Source organism: Nicotiana tomentosiformis, chromosome 2, assembly GCF_000390325.3.
Source record: "Nicotiana tomentosiformis chromosome 2, ASM39032v3, whole genome shotgun sequence".
NCBI classification, from domain to species: Eukaryota; Viridiplantae; Streptophyta; class Magnoliopsida; order Solanales; family Solanaceae; genus Nicotiana; species Nicotiana tomentosiformis.
In genome coordinates, this window is record NC_090813.1 from 66074151 (window position 1) to 66097860 (window position 23710).

The 23710-nt window shown below is 38.7% G+C and overlaps 1 protein-coding gene across 1 annotated transcript; it reads left to right on the top strand.

The window, feature by feature from the left end:
- Nucleotides 1–3158: 3158 nt before the first annotated feature.
- Nucleotides 3159–7568, top strand: LOC104099939 (sodium/calcium exchanger NCL-like). The gene is made up of 9 exons (XM_009607076.4): nucleotides 3159–3662; nucleotides 4284–4475; nucleotides 4563–4744; nucleotides 5139–5284; nucleotides 5582–5840; nucleotides 5965–6116; nucleotides 6291–6552; nucleotides 6647–6952; nucleotides 7147–7568. The coding sequence occupies exons 1-9, from the start codon at nucleotides 3290–3292 to the stop codon at nucleotides 7393–7395; spliced, it is 2121 nt and encodes a 706-aa protein (XP_009605371.1). The 5' UTR covers nucleotides 3159–3289; the 3' UTR covers nucleotides 7396–7568.
- The last annotated feature ends 16142 nt before the right edge of the window (nucleotides 7569–23710 follow it).

The following is a 23710-nucleotide window of genomic DNA, read 5'->3' on the forward strand; positions in this document are numbered from 1 at the left end:
TGTGTATAGATTATCGGCAGTTGAATAAGGCCACTATCAAAAACAAATATCCACTGCCAAGAATTGATGACGTATTTATCAGCTTCAGGGTGCCAAGGTATTTTCGAAGATCGATTTGAGGTCTGGTTACCATCAGTTGAAGATCAGGTTATCTGATGTCCCTAAGACAGCTTTTCGGACTCGGTATGGGCATTACGAATTCCTAGTGATGTCATTTGGGTTGACAAATGCCCCAACAACATTTATGGATTTGATGAATCGGGTGTTCAAGCCCTATTTGGATTCTTTTGTGGTTGTATTCATTGATGATATCTTGATTTACTCTAGCAATCGAGAGGAGCATGAGCAGCATCTTCGGAGTGTACTTCATACTTTGAAGAATAATCAGTTATATACCAAATTTTCAAAATATGAGTTTTGGTTAGGCTCAGTTGCCTTTTTGGGGCATGTTGTATCGGCAGAAGGCATAAAGGTGGATCCTAAGAAGATTGAGGCTGTTCAGAATTGGCCTAGACCTACTTCAATTACAGAAATCTAGAGTTTCCTAGGTTTGGCAGGTTATTATCGTCAGTTCGTGGAAGGGTTTTCATCTATAGCAAGCCCATTGACCAGACTGACCCAAAAGGGTGTCCCATTCAGATGATTAGACGAGTGTGAGTTGAGCTTTCAGAAGCTCAAGACTACTTTGACTACGACGCCAGTGTTAGTATTACTCACAGGTTTAGGATCGTATACGGTATATTGTGACGCATTTCACATTGGGCTTGGTGCAGTATTAATGCAAGATGGCAAGGTGATTGCATATGCGTCACGACAGTTGAAAGTTCACGAGAAGAATTACCTTGTTCATGACTTAGAACTGGCAGTCATTGTTCATGCGCTGAAGATTTGGAGGCATTACCTCTACTGTGTCTCGTGTAAGGTATTTACTGATCATCGTAGCCTTCAGTATCTGTTCAAACAAAAAGATCTTAATTTGAGGTAAAGAAGATTGTTGGAGTTGTTGAAAGATTATGATATCACCATTTTGTATCACCCCGGAAAGGCCAATGTGGTGGCCGATGCTTTGAGTAAAAAGGCTGTGAGTATGGGCAGTCTTGCATATATTCCAGTTGGTGAGAGGCCATTAGCTGCAGATGTTCATACTTTGGCTAATCAGTTCGTGAGGTTAGATGTTTCAGAACCCAGTCGGGTTCTAGCTTGCACAGTCGCTCGGTCTTCTTTATATGAGCGCATCAGAAAGAGACAGTATGATGATCCTCATTTACTAGTCCTTAAGAACACAGTGCGGCACGATGATGCCAAACAGGTTGCTGTGGGGGAAGATGGAGTTCTACGAATGCAGGGTCGTATTTGTGTGCCTAATGTTGACGGGATTCGTGAATTAATTCTTGAAGAGGCACACAGTTCCAGGTATTCTATTCATCCAGGTACCGCCAAAATATATCAAGATTTGCGACAACATTATTGTTGGAGGAGAATAAAAAAGGATATAGTTGCATATGTAGCTCGGTGTCTGAATTGTCAGCAAGTTAAGTACAAGCATCAGAGATCTAGTGGTTTGCTTCAGAAGTTAGAAATTTCTGAGTGGAAGTGGGAGCGTATCACTATGGATTTTGTTGTTGACTCCCACAGACGCAGAGAAAATTTGACGCAGTTTGGGTCATTGTGGACAGGTTGACCAAAGTCAACTCAGTTGAGTTTTAAAGCTCTATTTCATATTTTATTCCATTTTTTACACGAAAACTTTTCGGAAAATTGTAAGGTGCGCACGCAAATCGAGGAATGATAAATAGTGCTTTTCGAGGTCTTAAAGCACAGAATTAATTATTAAATTTAAAAATAACATTTTGGATATGAAACTTGTACAATTCAGATAGACTATATTTCCCGATAGGCAAAGGGTAAGTGTATTCGAACAAGTTCTCAACGAAGGTTCTTAATGGAGTCAAATTCGAGTGTCTTTATCATAACAAATAAGAATGTCAATCTCATGCAAAAAAATTGTATGTCCTTTCAACTTTATCTTATGCCGTTGGTATTCCATGTTTTCACGAATAACATTCCATAACTCAAACCCATGGACAGATTTAGGGGCGGAATCGAAAAATTACACTGTATATATAAGATAAAATCTATTTTTTACCGCTATATATTAAATTTTGAACTTCTTTGACATAGCCCAAAAGTGTAGCTTAGTGATCAAGGAGGTTCAAAATCTTTGAAAGGTCATATGTTCAATTCCCACTAGTTATGATCTTTTTTTTCTTGAACCCCTTCTTCTTGAACCCCTTCACGGAGATCCTGCCCCCAAACCCATCGTAAGTTGATCATCTTATCTTTTCTGAAGGGAATTTGGGGTATTTTCATAAGGTCAAGATGAATTCTTTGCTGTTTAAAGAAAGAAATAAACATATTCATAATTAATTAGTTTGTCTTTTTTTTTTTTGCGGGAGTGTGAGAATTCCAATTGCAGTTTCATGAACTAGCATTTATTAAGAGTATAAAAAGTGCAACTTTTCTCTATTCCTAAACGGCTAAACGTACTTGGTAAGTTTTTTATTAAAAAGAAAAAAAAAAGATTAAACGAAAATACAAAAGCAGTGTGTTTACCTAATTGTAGTCAGTTTTCTTATTTTTAATTTATAACTATGTGTTTCATAGCTTGACAAAAAGATAATGGCCACTCAGTCAACTTTGTGAAGAGATGACAAAGGGAAGTCTCTAGTAAATTATCTAGATCACTTCAATAGAAATTATTCCCTAGAAATTTTGAGTTCCTAAATACTGATGATGTGAATTCCATGACGTTAGCATCCTAAAGTCATTCTAGTGATATCTATATGGAATCTAATGCAAAATTATTTTAGCCACAACCTTCAACTTCATTTTATGGTGTTTAAATTCCAAATGTTGAAGAATAGGATTCCATAACACATGTTTTTATCAAACATCAGAATAAGATTCATACCAATGCCAGCTTCAAATAAATGCCAATCTTGTTAAAGAAGGATTAAAGAAACTATTTCCTGAACTAAAAACAAGAGAAAGTTCTTTCTTAATTAATAAGTAGCCTTTACTTCATGTTGTGCATGATAGATGACCGTTCCATCTGGTTAGCTTTCTGATGTGGGGTTATTTCAGAACTCTCACTAATCTTTTGTGCAAACTTTCACTATTAAAAGTGCCCTTGTCTTTATTTGATAAGCTTCATCAATAAAAGTAGCCTTGTCTTAATTTGGAATTCAATCCTCAGAACTCATATACTAGTAGATATATAACTTTGATCATGCCAAGCCTTTCATTATGCTTTATCACAATTATTTTTCTACTTGGAAAGGTCCAAGGAAGACTTCTAAGGATAAATTCTTCCAACCAATTGATCTCAGATGGAATTGATGATCGACTTAACAATCAAGAATATGGACAACACTTGCTTTCTTCAGGCAAAATATGTCAGCAGTTGTATGGTATTTTTCCATGTGCAAACAGCATAGGAGGTTACATTTTCTTGATAGTAGTATACCAGTACTTACTGATTACAGGAGAAAGACTGGTCTCAAGAGGAAGCAAGGCACTCTTCAATATTCTTCGCACTGGCATTTTTGGTGCCACTATTTTTCAAATCTTGAAGACTTTTCCCAGGATTGTAATGGTCATTGGTAACTTTCAACCTTTCTGTCTCCCTTTAATTTAACTGCTTTAAGATATTAACAAACCTGGAGTTTGAATTTTGGTTCAGTTGTCTAGTTTCATAGGTCCTATAGTACCAAGTTTAGCACAAAGTTTAGCTTGCTTTCTCAATCTGCATGCAATAGATGAATAGAGATCATGTACAATACACTTATTATTTTTGAATATCTTATTTCCTATCAGAATAAACATAGATCCAATCAGCTACTTAAGACACATAGGTATCCTCGGTAGAGTTGGTTAGTTCCCTCTCCTTCAAAGACAGGAAAAGCTGTTAAAGTCGTTGAACATTAATTCAGTTTAAGGACAAATAGTCAGTGAATCAACAAAATCGAGTTGTTTGCAAGATAAAGAATATTCGACAGTCTTTTGGATAAGTCCTCCTAACTAGTACTAGTCTAACTAAGAGTGCTATGTTAGACCAGCTTCTGTGAGTAAGCCAGTGCTAAAGAAGAAGGTTAAGAAAAAGCAAGCCTTCACATCCAAAACTGAAAAAACATCAGTTGGAGAATCGTTTACATGGAAATGGAAATAGAAAGCAACATACCTGAACAAAATGGACTGATCCAAATGGTACTTTCTTTTTGTAGCATCTGGAGTTTCAGCAAGTAAAGAGAAAGCTCAGAATCAAATATCTTCAGGAATTAGCACTACAGTTGGAGCCACAGTCTTCAATCTTACTTTAATGTGGGGAATATGTGTGATATTTGGCACTAAAGACATGACAGAAAAATCAGCTGCAGAATCTTCTTCACCTTCCAAAAGTTTCAAGGGCCTAAGTGGTATTTCTTTCTTGAATTTAAGTTACTGAATTCGATCGTATGTGAGAAATTTTTATTGGAGTCTATGCTGAAATTTATACTTTACAGAAACTGGGGTTACAATTGACCCAAAAACAAGTAAAACAGCTGGAATCATGCTCCTTTCCTTGATCCCATTTGCACTAGTTCAGCCAGTCACTGCTTTCAACTCATTCTTTGCGAGGCGTATTCTAATTTTCATCACGCTTTTGGTATCAGTCATGCTTTTGCTGTCATACTTTCTTTATCAGGTAATCAAAATTTTCTGCTAATTGGTACTAATATTCTATCATCTGTTGATACTTACATTAATTACGTAGAATATAAAAACATATTGTAAAACTTTGAAAACAATGGCATCTTTTTGAGAAAAAACGTTTCATATGCAGAGTTGGATACTGGATTTAGAGTTAGTAGGTTTAGATCGGAAGTTATGTCATTATGTACACTAGTTTATTTTTTTCACCGGAAACTACATATATGGTTCGAGTTGGAGATTAGGTCACACCTATTGCAAAATGCTGGATCCACCTTTGTTCACATGTCGTATTGAACGAATTTCATACTCATGCATATATCCTAGTTGAAGTCTTGAAGACCTAATCAGGATTCTTGTATTGCTCTTAATTTGTGTTTTTTCCCCAGATTTTTGATCCTTGGATGCAAGAAAGAAGTTTAGAATATTCCAAATATGAGAATTTGCTAGCAGGATTTCTGCATCATGTACAGAAGCATGCAAGAGGGAAGCTCATTAATGAAGAAGGGCAACCTGATATTGATGTCATCAAAAGGTAATGATAGATCCTTGAAAGAAAAAAAAAAAATTAAAGATGTCTCTTTGCAATGAAGCTAATAAGACTAAAAAGGGTAGCCCGGTGTACCAAGCTCCCGCTATGCGCGGGGTCCGAGGATCGGAAGGGCCGGACCACAAGGGCCTATTGTACGCAGTCTTACGCTGTATTTCTGCAAGAGGTTGTTTCCACGGCTCGAACCCGTGACCTCTTGGTCACATGGCAGTAACTTTATCAGTTACGCCAAGGCTCCCTTCAAATGCAATGAAGCTAATAAGACTGATTATTCTTTTTCAGATTATTCCTAGAGACTGATAAAGATGCCAACAAATGCCTAACACTAGCCGAATTGGAGAATCTAACACTTGATATTCAATCAGGGAAAGTTAAGGTGGACAAAGATTATGCTATTACTAAGATATTGAATTCTTTTGATCAAAACAACGACAAAATAATCGACGAGGATGAGTTTGTAGAAGGATGCAAAAGATGGATAGAAGAAGCAAAGCAGTTAGCTCAAAGTGATGATTCAAATTCTAAAAAGATTTTACGCAAGGCAAGTAAATTTTTACTGAAAATTATCCGAGTTTTTGTCTATTTTCCCTAAGGTCTGAGCAGAAAGTGGAGCAAGCATTTTTACAGTGACCTCATTAGATAACTACGCATAATTTCCTCAACAGGTTGTTGAGCAATTTACTAAAAAACAAAGGGATGAAATTGCTGAGATTGAGCATATAATGGCAAGAATTTTGAAGCATGTTCAAACCCAAGCATTAGAAGCTGGACACCTTGTCAATGATGATGGAAGCCCCAATATTGAACGGATTAAAGAGTAAGTTACTCTTCTTCATTCAATACCCCACTCCAACTCATCTAAAAAAAATGTCATAATAAATTACATCAATAGTGTAAAAATGCCTTATACTATCAACGTATAAAAGTTAAATCCACAAATAAAAGATTTAGATCTTCCTATAGCTGATCATCTCTGGTTACATTATGGCAGAATCTTCCATCAGTATGACTTTGATGGGAACAACGCCATAACAAAACCTGAATTGGAAGAGCTAATAGGTTCAGTCAAGTTTGGAGAAGTTGAAATCAATCGCGATGACTCAGTTAAGAAAGTGTTGAGGGATTTTGATAAAGATGGTAATAACATGATCGACGAACATGAATTTGTCCATGGGATGACAAAATGGCTCAACGAGGCCGTTAAAGTGACTAATTGCCCTGACAAGAAAAGGGCCATTGATGATTATGACAAGGTAAAATAGCATTGCTCTCTCAAAAAATTTGATTTAAAGAAAATGCTTCTTACACAGTTGACTAATGTAAGCACTGTGTGGCTTTGTTTTATAGATTAAGTGGAGTGAAGTTGACAAGTTAGTCTATGAGGTGGAAAAGGATGGAGAAATCAAGTATAAGTTGTTGACATGGGCATTTAACAAGGCTGTGCTTCAAGTTTTATTGGGGATTGCAATACTGACTTTATGTGCAAAACCTCTTGTGATTAGTATAGAAGATTTATCAGATGCTATGGGGATGCCTTCTTTCCTTATCCCTTTTGTTATGGTACCTCTAGCTCTAAATGCAAGAATGGCAATAGCAGCAATATTTCCAGCAAGTCAGAAGAGTTCAAAAACTGCATCTTTGACATTCTCAGAGGTTTAACTCTCCTCACTCTCTCACAATGATTAAAATTTGATCTATTGTGTAGTTTCTAAATATGTAATTAAAAAAAATGAACGAGTCAATTCTGACTTTACACGCAAAAGAAATAGTGTTGAACAATTTTATAACCCTCTTAAATTAAAATAAAAAAAGTTTGATTTTTCTAAATGTGTGATTGTTACTCACAGATATATGGAGGAGTGATCATGAACAATATCATGGGCATGACAACACTTTTGGCAGCTGTGTTTATAAAGGACCTAAGATGGGATTATTCAGCAGAAGTGCTAATAGTTTTGGTGGTTTGCTCTGTAGTTGGACTTCTTGCATTTTTCACCACTACATATCCACTTTGGACTTGCCTCTTAGCATTTTCTCTATACCCCTTCTCTGTGTTGCTCTTTTACCTTCTTGAATGTGTATTTGGTTGGGCCTAAGTGGTAATCATAATACCACCAATACAACCCTAGTCCATACCAATCCTCTCAGCTCGAAAGGAAAAATAAATAAGAGGGATATTTTTCTTCTTTTTTCTTGAGGACTTGTACAAGCTTTTGAGTGAAAAAAAAAAAATCATCATTTCATATCAATCATGATAATTTCCCCCTCATTTGGTGCGTTTGATTCGATTTTATGAATGGAAAAATGATATTGCATGGTCGCTCTTAAAATAAAAGCAAAAAAAATGTATATATATTTCTGTATGTTATATACAAAAAATATATAAATTTTATATACTTTTGCGACTATCGGATATAAATAATTTCGGCCGTGGAATAAAAGTGATTTGCCCCTTTTATGAATTGGCATGTTTTGAAACTAAATAGGAGCTAGCGACAGAGGGTTGAGAGAGAGAGCGCGCGCACGAAGGGGCCAAGAGGAACCAAAAAGAGAGAAAGAGCAACCCTAAAAGAGTGGTTGAACAAGGCCAATGAGAAAACAATAATGTCTTACAAGACATCGTATGTCTCGCCAACACAAAGTGAGGGTTCCGCTTATTATAATACTAGTATCTTGGTCACGTGTATTCCAAGTTATTTTTTTCAAAATTTTGAATAATCACTTGAGATTATTGGAATATGTTTTTGAATAACGAATAAACCAAAGGACTTTATATAGCTGATGAAATTAAATAATTTGTCATTAATATTTAATTAAATACAAATAATAAGATAGAAATAAGATTAACCTCCAGTTAAGAAAATAAGGATAAAAAGATAGAAAAGATAAATACATTACTTGGCCTAGAAGATGTCTTACATCACCTCTCTATAGATCAAAGCTATGTATATACAAGCATTGAAGCGTTTAATACCAATACACTCTCAATAATCTTTGAAGTATATCTCTTCTCTATAAAAACTTTGTTTTCAAAGGATGTTTGTCAACATGATCTTGTATATTGTATTTCTTTGTGGCCTTAAAATAAATGGCATGCATCAATACATATTATTCTTAATAAACATTAACGAGTGGAATGTTGCTTTGAATGAGAGTGAAAAAAAATATTCGAAAAAAAGCTTAATGCATGCATGTGCAAACACCTAATGAAACGGAAAAAAAAAAAAGAAATTTAATGCAAATACATGAAATCAAATGCCAATTAAACATGAAGCTTTGTCCCTTCAGAAGAAATTACCCGTAGACATTAGACTATTATCTGAAGAGCCAGACAAACAAAGTTTTTAATGACCAGAATGTGTACGGTCAAAACCGATTCTCAATCATAAAGACCGATCGAGATAATGACATTTCAATCGAAGCGTATCCACATGGCAAACTCGGACGAATTCCGAAGTAGAGACGTCGAGCTTCGAGCTATAAGACCAATCAACGGCAAAACTTGATATCATTATCGAGCCCGCGTCCGAATCGGATTACGGGGCAACGCCGACCGACACAGGCCCCGAATATCGATGCTCCAAGGCAGAAATGTGCTCGAACTAAGACTAGGGATTCAATCTAGCACCGAGCTCGAGTCAGTGCCAAGCTCGCAGACAAGAGTCGTTACAACCGTACCAAGGGAGAGAATCTTGGCGAGAATCAAGGGAGATACAAACCATCATGGGTTCTCCACTATATGTATTATTTTATTATGTTGTTATAGATAAAGTAGTGACTCTCTACTATAAAAAGGGAGATAGACTACAATAGAGAGGGGTCCTCAAAGAAATACATTAAGATTTCATTGTGCTTGTTCTCCTAATATTTTCGGGTCTTCCCGTCCATCATTCCCATTTCATAGCAAAAAATACCTGTATTGTCATTTTGTATCAAAGAAATTTGCATACCCTTAGAACCATATCTAAATTTAACATTATCCGATTTTTTGGGTAAAACAGTTTGGCGCCTACCGTGGGGCTAAGGGTAACAGTGATTGTTTGATATAAATCTACGGTACACTCCAGCTTACAACTTCGAATCAGCAATGGCTCTACCTATCGACCTCGAAGCCGGCCTTCAAGATGAAACCAACAACTTGGTGCCCGAGGCCGGAAGGCTACCTGACAACGGCAACGAGGCTCGAATCGAAGAACCCGAAATTCGAGCCGAAGTACCGCTGGATATCAATTCTCAAATAGTTCTAGAAGCGAATCAGCGTTCTGAACCGGAAAGAAGCGTTCAGAGCGGTGCTCGATCCATAGCCCGAGACACCTACAGCACGGGGGAAATCGGGGTCAGCTTACGTATGATTTTCGAAATGTTACAAGCCCAACAAGCAGCGATAGCTCATTTGCAGAGCCGAACTCATACGCAAAGCGGGCCGAACTCCAATCCGCTTCTTCGAGAAGTCACCCCCAGAACGGAACCCGCTGTAGTGAAATCAAATGAGCAGGAATCGGGGATCGCTCCTGAAATTGCTAAATTGCTCGAGGAACTCAGAAAGCAAGTCGAAGCCAACGACAAAAAAGTGAAAACATATAACGCTAGGGTCGATCAAATTTCGGGGGCTCCGCCAATGATAAAAGGGCTTGATTCGAAAAAATTCATACAAAAGCCTTTTTCCCTCGAGCGCGGCCCCAAAACCAATCCCCAAAAAATTCTGTATGCCCGAAATTCCCAAATATAACGGTACGACAGATCCTAACGAACACGTCACCTCCTACACATGTGCCATCAAAGGCAACGATTTGGAGAATGATGAGATCGAATCCGTGTTGTTGAAAAAGTTCGGAGAGACCCTCGCAAATGGAGCAATGATCTGGTATCACAACTTACCACCAAATTCCATTGATTCTTTTGCCATGTTAGCAGACTCGTTCGTAAAAGCACATGCTGGTGCCATAAAGGTTGCAACAAGGAAATCGGACCTCTTCAAAGTAAAACAAAGGGGTAACGAAATGCTGAGGGAATTCGTATCCCGATTTCAAATGGAGCGTATGGACTTGCCACCGGTCACAGACGATTGGGCCGTACAAGCTTTCACCCAAGGACTGAACGGGCTAAGTTCGACAGCATCATGTTGGCTGAAACAAAATTTGATCGAGTACCCAGCAATAACTTGGGCAGATGTACACAACCGGTACCAATCAAAAATCAAGGTCGAAGATGATCAATTGGGAGCTCTGTATGGGCATGCACGTCAGAACCACACGACCACTAAAAATCAAACCAATAGAGAACAAAGGTCGAACAGAGACCGATACCAACCGTACGACACAGATCGGATGAACAACGGTTCAGCACGTGATACGGTTCGGAACAACCGAAGGATTGATCGGGGGCAAAATTCTCGGGGACTTATAAGCAAGAGCAGCTTTGATAAATATACAGATCCTATAGAAGTCCCTCGACTATCAGAATAGAACTTCAACATTAGTACATCTGCCATCGTATCGGCCATCGGACGCATCAAAGACACCAGATGGCCTCGACCCATGCAAACCAATCCTGCCCAAAGGAATCCCAATCAAATGTGCGAATATCATGGCACCCATGGCCACAGAACGGAAGATTGCAGGCAACTAAGAGAGGAAGTGGCCCGCTTATTTAACAAAGGGCACCTTCGGGAATTTCTGAGCGATAGGGCGAAGAACCATTTTAGAGACAAGGAATTCGGCAAGCAAAACGAGCCAGAAGAACCGTAACACGTCATTCACATGATCGTCGGTGGCGTCGATTCCCCCCAGGGACCGATGCTTAAACGCACTAAAACATCGATTGCGAAGCGATCTCGAACTCAAGATTATACACCCACAAGGACTTTATCCTTCAGTGATGAAGATACAGAGGGAATCACCCAACCCCATAACGATGCACTGGTAATATCCGTACTCATGAATAAAACTAAGATTAAGCGTGTGTTAATTGATCCAAGTAGCTCGGCCAATATCATCAGATCGAGGGTCGTAGAACAGCTCGGCCTGCAAGATCAGGTCGTACCCGCAACTCTGGTTCTAAACGGATTCAATATGGCATGTGAAACCACTAAAGGCGAGATTACCCTACCGATAAACGTGGTCGGAACCATCCAGCAAACAAAGTTTCACGTGATCGAAGGTGATATGAGATATAACGCCCTCTTCGGAAGGCCGTGGATCCACAGCATGAGAGCCGTACCCTCGACCCTACACCAGGTCCTCAAATTCCCAACATCGGGAGGTGTCAAAATAGTGTACGGGGAACAACCGGCCGCAAAGAAAATGTTCTCCGTCGAAGAAGCAAAATCAATATCCTCGCCTTCACCGATAAAAGGATCAGGTTCAAAGCAGAGCGCCAGATAGCAATCACAGACATCGGCTTCGACCCAGCCAGGTAAGCAGAACATTGAAGAAGATGATGATGATCGATGGATCCCTCGATCCTTCGTAACCCCTGATGATTTCGATGCCACCAAATTAACAATTGAGGAACTGGAGCAAATCGTACTGATCGAACACTGGCCCGAACGAAAGGTATACCTGGGAACGGGTTTGAGCCCCGAACTCAGGAAGAAACTCATTCAATTTCTTATCAATAACATCGACTGTTTTGCCTGGTCCCATCTAGATATAAGAGGGATCTCGCTGGACATAACGGTGCACCAGTTAAGCTTGAACCCTATGTTCAGACCGGTGAAGCAAAAAAGAAGGCCCCAGTCCGAGGAAAAGCACGCATTCATAAAGGACGAGAGGACCATTTGGCCCATTTGCAAGAAACATTCAAGATTCTCAGGAAATACAACATGAAGCTCAACCCCGAAAAATGTGCTTTCGGGGTCGGTTCGGGCAAGTTCCTCGGCTTCATGGTCTCAAATCGGGGAATTGAGATCAACCTCGACAAAATCAAGGCCATCGAAGACATCACCATCGTGTACAGCGTGAAAGCTATACAAAGGTTAACAGGAAGAATTGCAGCCTTAGGCCGGTTCATTTCAAGATCATCGGATCGAAGTCACAAATTTTTCTCCCTACTCAAAAAGAAGAACGACTTCGCGTGGACACTGGAATGCCAACAAGCGTTATAGGAATTAAAACGATACCTCTCGAGCCCGCCACTGCTTCATACTCTGAAAGCGGACGAGCAGCTCTACCTGTACTTGGCGGTATCGGAAGTCGCCGTAAGCAGCGTCCTAGTTCGAGAAGAGCAAGGTACGCAATTTCCCGTTTATTACGTAAGTCGGACCTTAGGGGAAGCGGAAACTAGGTATCCGCACTTAGAAAAATTGGCACTTGCCCTGGTAAGCGCATCTAGAAAGTTAAGGTCGTACTTTCAATGTCACCCCATAAGCGTATTAACCACCTGCCCACTCCGTAATATTTTACATAGGCCCGAACTATCTGGCCGATTGGCCAAATGGGCCATCAAACTCAGTGGGACCGATATCGAATATCAACCCCGCACGGCCATCAAGTCTCAAATTTTGGCAGACTTCATGGCCGACTTCACGCCAACCCTCATACCCGAAGTCGAAAAGGAACTCCTTTTGAAATCAGGTATATCGTCCGGGGTATGGATCTTTTTTATGGACGGTGCTTCGAATATAAAGGGGTCCGGGTTAGGCATAGTTTTGATACCCCCACGGGTAACGTTATTAGGCAAGCTATTAAAACTATCAGGTTAACTAACAACGAGGCCGAGTATGAAGCCATGATTGCAGGTCTCGAACTAGCTAGAAACTTGGGAGCAAAAGTCATTGAGGCGCACTGTGACTCTTTGCTGGTGGTGAGTCAAGTAAACAAAACCTTCGAAGTCCGAGAAGGTAGGATGCAAAGGTATCTGGACAAACTGCTTATCACCTTACACTATTTCAAATAATGGACCCTACGGCATGTTCCACGAGAACGGAATAATGAGGCCGATGCTCTCGCAAATTTGGGATCGTCGGTCGAGGTAGGTGATTTGAGCTCGAAGACTGTCGTCCAACTTTCAAGATCGGTAATCGAAGATGGGCATGCCGAAATAAATTCTACTAGCTTAACCTGGGATTGGAGAAACAAGTATATTGAATACTTGAAAAACGAAAAGCTCTCTTCAGACCCTAAAGATTCCAGGGCCCTACGGACTAAAGCTGCTCGATTTACGTTAGCTGCGGACGGAACACTATATCGAAGAACATTCGATGGACCGATGGCGGTATGCGTGGGTCCGGGAGATACCAATTACATCCTCCGGGAAGTACACGAGGGCACTTGTGGCAATCACTCTAGTGCCGACACATTAGTTTGAAAAGTGATCAAAGCGGGGTATTATTGGATCGATATGGGCAAAGATGCGAAAGAATTTGTTCGTAAATGTGATAAATGTCAGAGGTTTGCGCCAATGATCCATCAAGCCGGGGAACAACTTCACTCGATCATATCCCCGTGGCCATTCATGAAATGGGGGATGGACATCGTCGGCCCTCTACCGTCGACCCCAAGTAAAGCCAAATTTATTTTATTTATGACTGACTATTTTTCTAAGTGGGTTGAAGCGCAGGCGTTCGAGAAAATAAGAGAGAAAGAAGTTATAGACTTTATTTGGGATCATATCATATGCCGATTCGGGATACCCACCGAAATAGTATGCGACAATGGAAAGCAATTTGTTGGCAGCAAAATCACAAAATTCCTCGAAGATCACAAAATAAGAAGGATATTATCGACACCATACCACCCCAGTGGGAACGGTCAGACCGAATCAACGAACAAGACTATTCTTCAAAACTTGAAGAAGAGATTGAACGACGCGAAGGGAAAATAGAGAGAAATCCTGCCTGAAGTCCTTTGGAAATACCGAACAACGTCAAAATCCAGTACAGGGGCGACCCCATTCTCCTTAGTATATGGTTCCGAAGCATTGATACCGGTCGAAGTCGGTGAACCTAGTCCCAAATTTTGATTCATGATGGAAGAATCAAATAACGAAGCTATGAACACCAGCCTTGAATTATCGGACGAAGGACGAGAAGCTGCCCTTATCCGATTGGCCGCCCAAAAGCAACGAATCGAAAGGTACTATAATCGAAGAACTAAACTTCGCCATTTCAAGCCCGGGGACTTAGTGTTAAGAAAAGTCACCATCAATACTCGAAATCCAAATGAAGGAAAATTAGGACCAAATTGGGAAGGACCATACCAGGTGCTCGAGAACGTTGGAAAAGGATCATACAGGCTCGGCATCATAAACGGCAAACAGCTATCAAGCAGTTGGAATGTCTCACATCTAAAACGGTACTACTGCTAAGGTACGACCTTTCCATATTCATCTAACTAACCCATGCAGAAGTCCGGACAAGAGCTGAAGAAGATCTTTCGATCAAGAGCACGCATTGCACTCTTTTTCCCTTAGACCGGTTTTCTCCCAAATGGGTTTTTCGGCAAGGTTTTTAATAAGGCAACCATCGATCGTGCTGCACTTTCAACAATATCCGAGGCCTCTTTCCGACAGACCTCGCATACCGGGGGAGCATCAGGGCCCTCAAATACATCGAGTTCAGATGCAAGAAAGTCATCTCACAACAAGGTTCCAACAGGAAAAATTGTAAGAGCCAAATGGTCAAAATGAACCATGCTCATATAGATCGGCCCAAACATAAACACATGTGCAATGACTTGAGATTTGTTGTGGAACCAGAATTAAGATTCACTCAACTATCAAGCCTACGGGCTACTATAATTCCGAGTTCGAGCAAAACACTCACTCTACCATTAAGCCTACGGGCTACTTAAATTTCGAGTTCAAAACATTCACTCGACTATTAAGCCTACGAGCTACTGTTATTTCGAGTGCGAGCAAAGCACTCACTCTACTATTAAGACCACGGGCTACTTAAATTTCGAGTTCGAAACATTCACTCAACTATTAAGCCTACGGGCTACTGCTATTCCGAGTTTGAGCAAAGCACTCACTCTACAATTTAAGCATACGGACTACTTAAATTTCGAGTTCGAAATATTCACTCGACTATTAAGCCTACGGGCTACTGTTATTCCGAGTTCGAGCAAAGCACTCACTCTACCATTTAAGCCTACGGGCTACTTAAATTTCGAGTTCGAAACATTCACTCGACTATTAAGCCTACGGGCTACTGTTATTCCGAGTTCGAGCAAAGCACTCAATCTACCATTAAGCCTACGGGCTACTTAAATTTCGAGTTCGAAACATTCACTCGACTATTAAGCCTACGGGCTACTGTTATTCCGAGTGCGAGCAAAGCACTCACTCTACCATTAAGCCTACGGGCTACTTAAATTTTGAGTTCGAAACATTCACTCGACTATTAAGCCTACAGGCTACTGTTATTCCAAGTTCGAGCAAAGCACTCACTCTACCATTAAGTCTACGGGCTACTTAAATTTCGAGTTCGAAACATTCACTCGACTATTAAGCCTACGGGCTACTGTTATTCCGAGTTCGAGCAAAGCACTCACTCTACCATTAAGCCTACGAGCTACTTACATTTTGAGTTTGAAACATTCACTCGACTATTAAGCCTACGGGCTACTGTTATTCCGAGTTCGAGCAAAACACTCACTCTACCATTAAGCCTACGGGCTACTTAAATTTCGAGTTCAAAACATTCACTCGACTATTAAGCCTACGGGCTACTGTTATTCCGAGTTCGAGCAAGCACTCACTCGACCATTAAGCCTACGGGCTACTTACATTCCGAGTTCAAAATAATCACTCGAATATTAAGCCTACGGGCTACCTTTATCTCACGTTCGAGCAAGCACGCACTCGACCATTACGCCTACGGGCTACAATATTTCAAGTTCCAAACATTCACTCGACGGATTATGTTCCTTCAAAGTTTGAATCATCGACTCAACAAGCAAACCCAGGGGCTACAAATCTGATCGATCAGAGAGACTACAAGGTCAACATTCGATTAAAAGTCTTCACAAAAAAAAAATAAGTCGACCTGATTATACATATATATACGAAAATTGCCTACGAGATTAATGTACAAACATGAAGAATTAGAAACTAAGCTTCCTGGTCGAGCTCTTCCCCGTCCTCGGATCTGCTTTCGCTACCATCATCATCATCATCATCATCAGAAGCCAAGGCTTTAGCTTCCACTTCGAGCTGTTTTGCCTTTTTTACCTCTTCGGTAAGGTTGAAACCTCGAGCGTGTATCTCCTTGAGGGTCTCCCTCCGAGACCTACACTTAGCAAGTTCGGCAACCCAATGAGCTCGAGTATCGGCGGCCTTCGCCGCTGCCCAAGCCTCCATCTGAGCAGCCTCAGCATCAACCCGATATACAGTAATGGACTTATCCGCCAAGACTTTCGACGATTCAACCTCTGCCTTAGCCTCAGCAAGTCGTGTTTCAAGCTCCTCAATCTTCTTAGCTTGAACCGACCCCTTTTTCTTGACACTTCGAAGTTGAACGTTGGCCGATAATAATTTTGTTAAGATGGTTTATTTTTCCGCTGCTAGGTGGTCGAGGGTCTCCTTCCACCGATTGCATTCAGCTCGAATTTGATCGACTTCTTCTCGAAGTAACCCGATCTTTTCGATCTTTTGCTGCAACTGAGACAATGAAGGGTTAACTTCCACGGTTGAGTCAGACCCATACTTTAACAGAACGAGGCTCACCTGCTTATCGAGCTCGACCCCTTCTTCACGGACATTAGCCAAATCCGCTTGGAGGTCCTTTATAGCCTCGTCCTTTTGGCGGCAAAGAAGCCGCAGGGCATCTCTCTCACCTGAGACCTTCCGGAGCTCGGCCTCACACTAGCTAAGATCGACTCGAAACCTACTAATGGCCTGCACAGTAAGAAACACGATTCAAGTATGGAAAAGAACAAAGAAACCAAGTATGGAAGAATCATTACCAACGTTGAGCCTCCTCTAATAAAAGAGAAGCGTCACCGATATCGGAACCATCGTCGACTCCAATAAAATAATCTCTAAAAGGATCCCCTGCACCAGAGCCTGCGCAGATATCGGGAGTCTTCAATTCTCGAGCTTTCTTCAGCGCCTCCTCAAAAAAAGATGGAAGAGAAGGCGAATCATCCATTGTCATAGACCCGAGCAAATCGCTCGGAGTACTCTGGTCGAGATTTTGGTCTTCGGAAACAACCCCAACAGGCACAGCTGCCATCAGCTCGGGAACTCTGGCAACCTCGATGGCCTCCGTAGACCGGACTACCAAAGCCGATGAGTTATTTTCTTCTTCTTCTTATCTCAATCGTTGGACCGAGTCAATCAAAAGTGCAATTATTTTTCTCTTCACCCTGCGAGTTTTGGGCTTGGGGTCCTCTGACCGAGAGGAAGGCCTCAAACCGGCATCTCTGGTTACGCCTGCATAAGAGAAAATCGGTAACGAATAGAATGCAAAGAATACTTCGAAGGAAACAAGAAGCAAACCTCACCATGGTTCTTGGCCTCCCATCTGCCTTTTGCCAAATCACGCCAAGTGCGCTCGGCGTAAGAGGAGGTCGAGGCCAACTTCCGAACCCAGTCCTCGAGGTCGGGCACCGCTTGTGGCATCCAAGGGGCAGCTGAACATCAGGGAAGGACATCAGAAAAAATCGGAAAAGCACCTGAAAAGTGAACAAAAATCACTTACGGTCAAAATTCCATTCTTCAGGGAACGACATCTTCTCCTCCGGAATGAGATCGCGGGTCCTCACTCGGATATAATGACCCATCCAACTTCGATCCTTGTCTTCATCGATGCTCGACATTAATGCCTTCGATGCCCGACGATGAAGTCTGATTAGTCCTCGAAAGATCTGAGACCGATACAGTCGAATGAGGTGGTTCAGAGAAAAATCCAACCCTCCGGCTTTGATAGAGAAGAAGAGCAATAAGATCACTATACGCCATAAAGAGGGATGGATTTGGCCAAGAGTGACTTGATACCTTTTGCAGAAATTAATAATCACCGGGTCGACGGGTCCCAGTGTAAAGGGATAAGTGTAAACACTTAAAAAAACCCTCCACGTAAGTGGTAACATCCTCATCGGAAGACGGAATTTGCAACACGACCTCGGAACTCCAGTTGCAGTCTTTTCGGACGGCCTCGAGGTGATCCTCCGATATAGAGCATGTATACATCGATACGTGTTCACATCGACCCGGAACGGAGGAAGGGTTCTCCACCTTAAAATCGGTTTTCAAAATGCACGGGCCAGGAACATAGTCATGAACTGACGGCTCCACCGGCGCCTTATCATCAGACGGCCGTGAGGAAGAGGCCTTTTCCTTCTGAGGTACGGTTTTGAAAGTTTTCGCCATTGATATGAAAGGAAAGAGTGCAAAGGAAGAAGTAGATAGCACCAAAATTCTGGTATAGACGGCCCCGTAGTAGTGAAGTAGAGAGGATAAATAGAAAAGTTGGGAAGAAGAGAAGGCGCAAAAGTGGTAAAAGTTGTGTGAAAAGACTATTTATAGACTAAGGCTTGACGGTTCAGTATCAGTGGTGGCCGACCACCGTCTGACACACATTAAATGCCTCGGTAAAATCGAGCCGATGGGATAGCTATCACATATGTCGAGGTCGGGTTCGATAGAAACGTCGGCATAAATTTGATCGAGCCGCAGGGAAATCATATCGTTCCTCGCCACATCCTTTCCGAGAAACGAGGGGACTATCTTTGTACGGTCAAAACCGATTCTCAATCATAAAGACCGGTCGAGACAATGACGTTTCAATCGAAGGGTATCCACATGGCAAGCTCGGACGAATTCCGAAGTAGAGACGTCGAGCTTCGAGCTATAAGACCAATCAACGGCAAAACTCGATATCATTATCGAGCCCGCGTTCGAATCGGATTACGGGACAACGCCGACCGACACAGGCCCCGAATATCAATGCTCCAAGGCAGAACCGAGCTCGAACTAAGACTGGGGATTCGATCTAGCACCGAGCTCAAGTCAGTGCCAAGCTCGCAGACAAGAGCCGTTACAACCGCACCAAGGGAGAGAATCTTGGCGAGAATCAAGGGAGAGACAAACCATCGTAGGTTCTCCACTATATGTATTATTTTATTATATTGTTATAGATAAAGTAGTGACCCTCTACTATAAAAAGGGAGATACACTGTAATAGAGAGGGGTCCTCAAAAAAATACATTAAGATTTCATTGTGCTTGTTCTCCTAATATTTTCGGGTCTTCCCGTCCATCATTCCCATTTCATAGCAAAAAATATATGTATTGTCATTTTGTATCAAAGAAATTTGCATACCCTTAGAACCATATCTAAATTTAACGTTATCCGATTTTTCGGGTAAAACACAGAACACTCTACTAGGGAGTTGTTTAAAAAAACAATCCTTTCATACTCTCTCTAAAACAAATACAACTACCTAACAAATTGAGACATAAGAATTACGGTTTATGTTATATGAAATACTAATTTTATCTATTAGCCAGTTTAGATATATTTTTTATAAGTTTTGTCAAAACAAATGAGATAAAATTTTCATGTGAAAATTTCATTTAGTTCTAAATAATAATGAAATCGCAACCGTGAAATTCCATTATTAGAATTAGAGCCTAGATGAATTGTGTCTTTCATTATTATTTTTTCCTTAATAAATGAAAAATATAAAAAAATTCTAAATAAGAGTGTCACTTTTAGATATAATGTGTATATGTGGTTTTACTACGTATAAATTTCTTAGTCTTATTATCTTATACTCCATAAATATAGGTATTTTGATTTCTTTCTTTCAATGCTCTTTTTTTTTTTTTTTTTGCTTTTCTATTTCGTATTCTCTCTATCAAATTCTCCATCACCTAATTAAATAATCTCTTATTACAGAAAATTCGTTACTTCCCATCAAACTTCTATTTTCTATTTGTTCACTATTTTCTCTCTCTTTCCTACGGTTAGTCTATAAAGTTATAAACTTTACTTTCATTTTCATGCCTACAAATCTCCATTAATCTTCTTCTCCAATTTTCGGGGGAATTCCCAGCAGTTTGTTTCTTGCAATTTTAATATTTCCGTTACCCATACTATAAATTGAGAAAAAGTTAAAAAGAAAAAGTTTGATCAGAAAAAGAAATCATTTAGTAAAAACCAAAGAGATCCAAGTAAAGAGAAGCTACGAAGTAATTGTCATCACATGCAAATGTAAAATCGTAATTATAAAACTTACCATATTCGGCACTTACGAATAGTATATCCAGCACTGAAGAAAACATCCAATAGGATATAGCAAACACTTTCTCAATATTCTTCTTCCCAACGCAAAAAAAAAAAAAAAAAAAAAACCTATATTCATGAGTCAGACATGAGAGATATATACTTAACACTGATAAATAAGAATGCATACTTTATTATTTCTATGACCATCATTTCAAATGCACCACAAAATTAATAAAGCCAAAAGAATGTAGGAGGCAAAGTAAGTCAAACAGTTACAAACGTGAATAGATAATATACTATAAAAAAAAATTATGTTTAATTCCAACTTATCAGTATCACAAGGGCAATTAAAAGCTGGAAATTCTGAACATATGAAAGATGGAAATTTAGTGAATCAAACTCAAGAAAAAACACATCAAATTAAAACAAACCATCAAATACATAACTCAATGAATTCACTAAAATATATAATTACTACTATAATTTAATTAAAATTCTTTGGGCGAAAGAGCAGAGCGGCATCAAAATGAAAAAAGCATTAGAGAGAATTGGAGATCAAAATAAAAAAATAAAAAAAGGGTGAAAAGGTTGAGATGGTATTCCCATTCTTCATTTGCGAAGGACGAACACCGAAAATTAAATAGGTGAAGGATGGTTTTTTGTTTAAAATTGTGGAAATTGAAAAGCTAGAAGTTTTGAATTTGAAACAGTGTCTTTTTCTTTCCTATTTATCATGCAATTAAATCAATATTGAAACTGTGCGGCTGCAATTAAAGCCGTAAATTAAATATTTTGAAATGATGTCTTTCTTTTTCTGTCTCTTTCTTCGTGGAGGGAGTATGGAAAGTTTGTATAGTAAATCTGAGACGTTTAATTTTTTTTTAATCATAAATATGAAAATGAAAGAGTAAAGAAATTAGATATTTATTCCTACAATAAGTCTTTTACAATAAGAAATAGAAATGAGTCAAGTAGTAATAACTAAGACATATTCTTACAATAAGATAAAATAAACAAACGTAGGAAAAAGGACAAAAACGGATAAGAATGTAGAGAAGATCAAAGGGTGTAAACGGTGACAATATGAAGGGGTATTACGTTTGTTTTTCTCAATTAATTTTCTTAATTATTTGTATTAGAATGTGTATTTACATTTTTATACAAAAATATTTTTAAAGTAATGTTTGATTGGAGGGCAAAGTGGTCACTTAGTTTTTAATAGGTAAAATTGTAAATCAACTTTTGACTTTTGGGTGTTTCTACTTTTAGTATAACTAGTTTCTATTTAAATTTTTTGCGTCGATCAATAAAAAATTTATATGATTAGAAAATAAATTTATAAATTCATATTAAATTAACAAAAATATATATTACAATAGACAAAGTTCTTTCCATAATTGTATTAACGAGTGACAAATTTTTCAAATGAAAAGACATTTTCTAAAGCATCAAAATCAACAATTAGGTAGTACTATTACTTGAATAAAATATAAATTAAACGACACTCTATACGCTAAGTACCAAATATCACTAACTATTTATTAGCATAATAGAAGGAGGAAAATCATCCTCCGAGAAAAAGTGTTCAGTTACTCAACAGTAAAATTGTCGGTCTTTCATAATCTCAATTTTGTTTTTAGAATCATCACAATATTTTTAAAATATCTTCATCCTAACTTATAAACTATTGAAAATCGTTAAAACATTATATAACATAGCAAACACACTCAAAGAAGTCATTCCACCTAATTTTCTTCCAAAAAATCATATTCGTATCATATGAAACAAAATCTTATATCGAATAAATTTTTTAACATTAAAATATGTACTTGTGATTTTCAAATCTATAGTAAAATTTTACAACCTAAATTTTTGTGCTTAATTGTTTTTTTTTTGTCAACAAAAGAGCGAGCTTGTATTAAGTAGTTAAAGAGAGCTTAATTGTTGATTCCACTCTATTTATAGTTTTAATTCTAATACGGAAGTTACCAATAATTTATGTTACACATTATCAATTAGCATCTAGTTTGTATAGAGTTTCATGCAAATGATAAAAATACATTACTAAGTATTAGAGTATTTTTTTTAACTTTAAAAATGTCTTTCAATTTAATTTGGTATCAAATACACTATAAGACATTTCAATTTACGCAAATTTAAACTTATAACCAATTCATGTGAATAATTTAAAATTACTAAAATTTTGATGAATAATTACAATCCATAAAAATCACTTAAATTTCAAGTATCAATCACCAATGATATATATTATATACAGAATTAAAAAACTAAAATATAAAAATATTCTTTAAAGCAATCAACCTAACCTCTATTCCTTTCTTAATCGTCACAATCGTCACCCTTTTTTTTTTTTGTCTAATCTTTTTTCTCTTCCGATTGATTTTGATTCCTACTTTTAAAAAAGTAAAACATGCCTTCTTTTTTCCTCCATTAGTTACATGCTATTTTGAGGCTATTTGGTTTGGCTACTCGTTTATATCAGGTCCACATTTTAAATCCGCTGCCTAGGAATAAGAAATATCTCATTTATGTATACTGCCTTCTCTAAGCTCTAGTATTTTCTACACAACGTTATACTTCTTTTTAAAAAATCTGTCCTTATTACAACACTTTATTCTAACTTATTTCATATAGTTTCTTCTCGCATTAATGATGGAGAAAGCATCAAAATCAACTTTAGGCAGTAAAACGATAAAAAAAAGTAGCTAAAATAATCAAAAGCTAATAGTATATATGTTGAAGGTTATTATATTTGAATAGTACCATAAAAATAAAGGGAAAAATTATTTGTCTCATTATGCTATAAATTCAATTGACAGATCACATAGGACAAACTTAGAAGTTAGCCAGTACAAGAAGAAGTATCTCATCAAAAAAATCGCACATGCAGGTAAAGAAATAATGAGAGAGGACTGAGGAGAACATATAAAACTTATCAAGCTGTGAAGCAATAAGTGTTAATCCCGTCAATATTGGTTTATTTGTAAATAATAATTCTGGAAAATATAAGTTATCGTAATGAAAAAGTAATTAATTCGAGCCCACTGAATTCACAGTGTTTCCTTAAGGAATTTAATCCCCTCCAAGTACCCAAGGTTATGGATTATTTCCTCCCAGGATAGAACGAATAACACACTGGTGTAGCGGTACTTCAAACCCCAGTGTTTCAGCGAACACAAAGTTCGGTAGCAAATCATACTTACAGTTGCTTTGTTT

What these genes read in the sequence shown, in the direction of transcription:
- LOC104099939 (XM_009607076.4), top strand. Translation starts at nt 3,290, where the DNA reads ATGCCAAGCCTTTCATTATGCTTTATCACAATTATTTTTCTACTTGGA. An exon ending in TGTCATACTTTCTTTATCAG is followed by an intron (nt 4,745 to 5,138) that starts GTAATCAAAATT and finishes TTTTTTCCCCAG; the next exon opens with ATTTTTGATCCTTGGATGCA. An exon ending in AATATTGAACGGATTAAAGA is followed by an intron (nt 6,117 to 6,290) that starts GTAAGTTACTCT and finishes ACATTATGGCAG; the next exon opens with AATCTTCCATCAGTATGACT.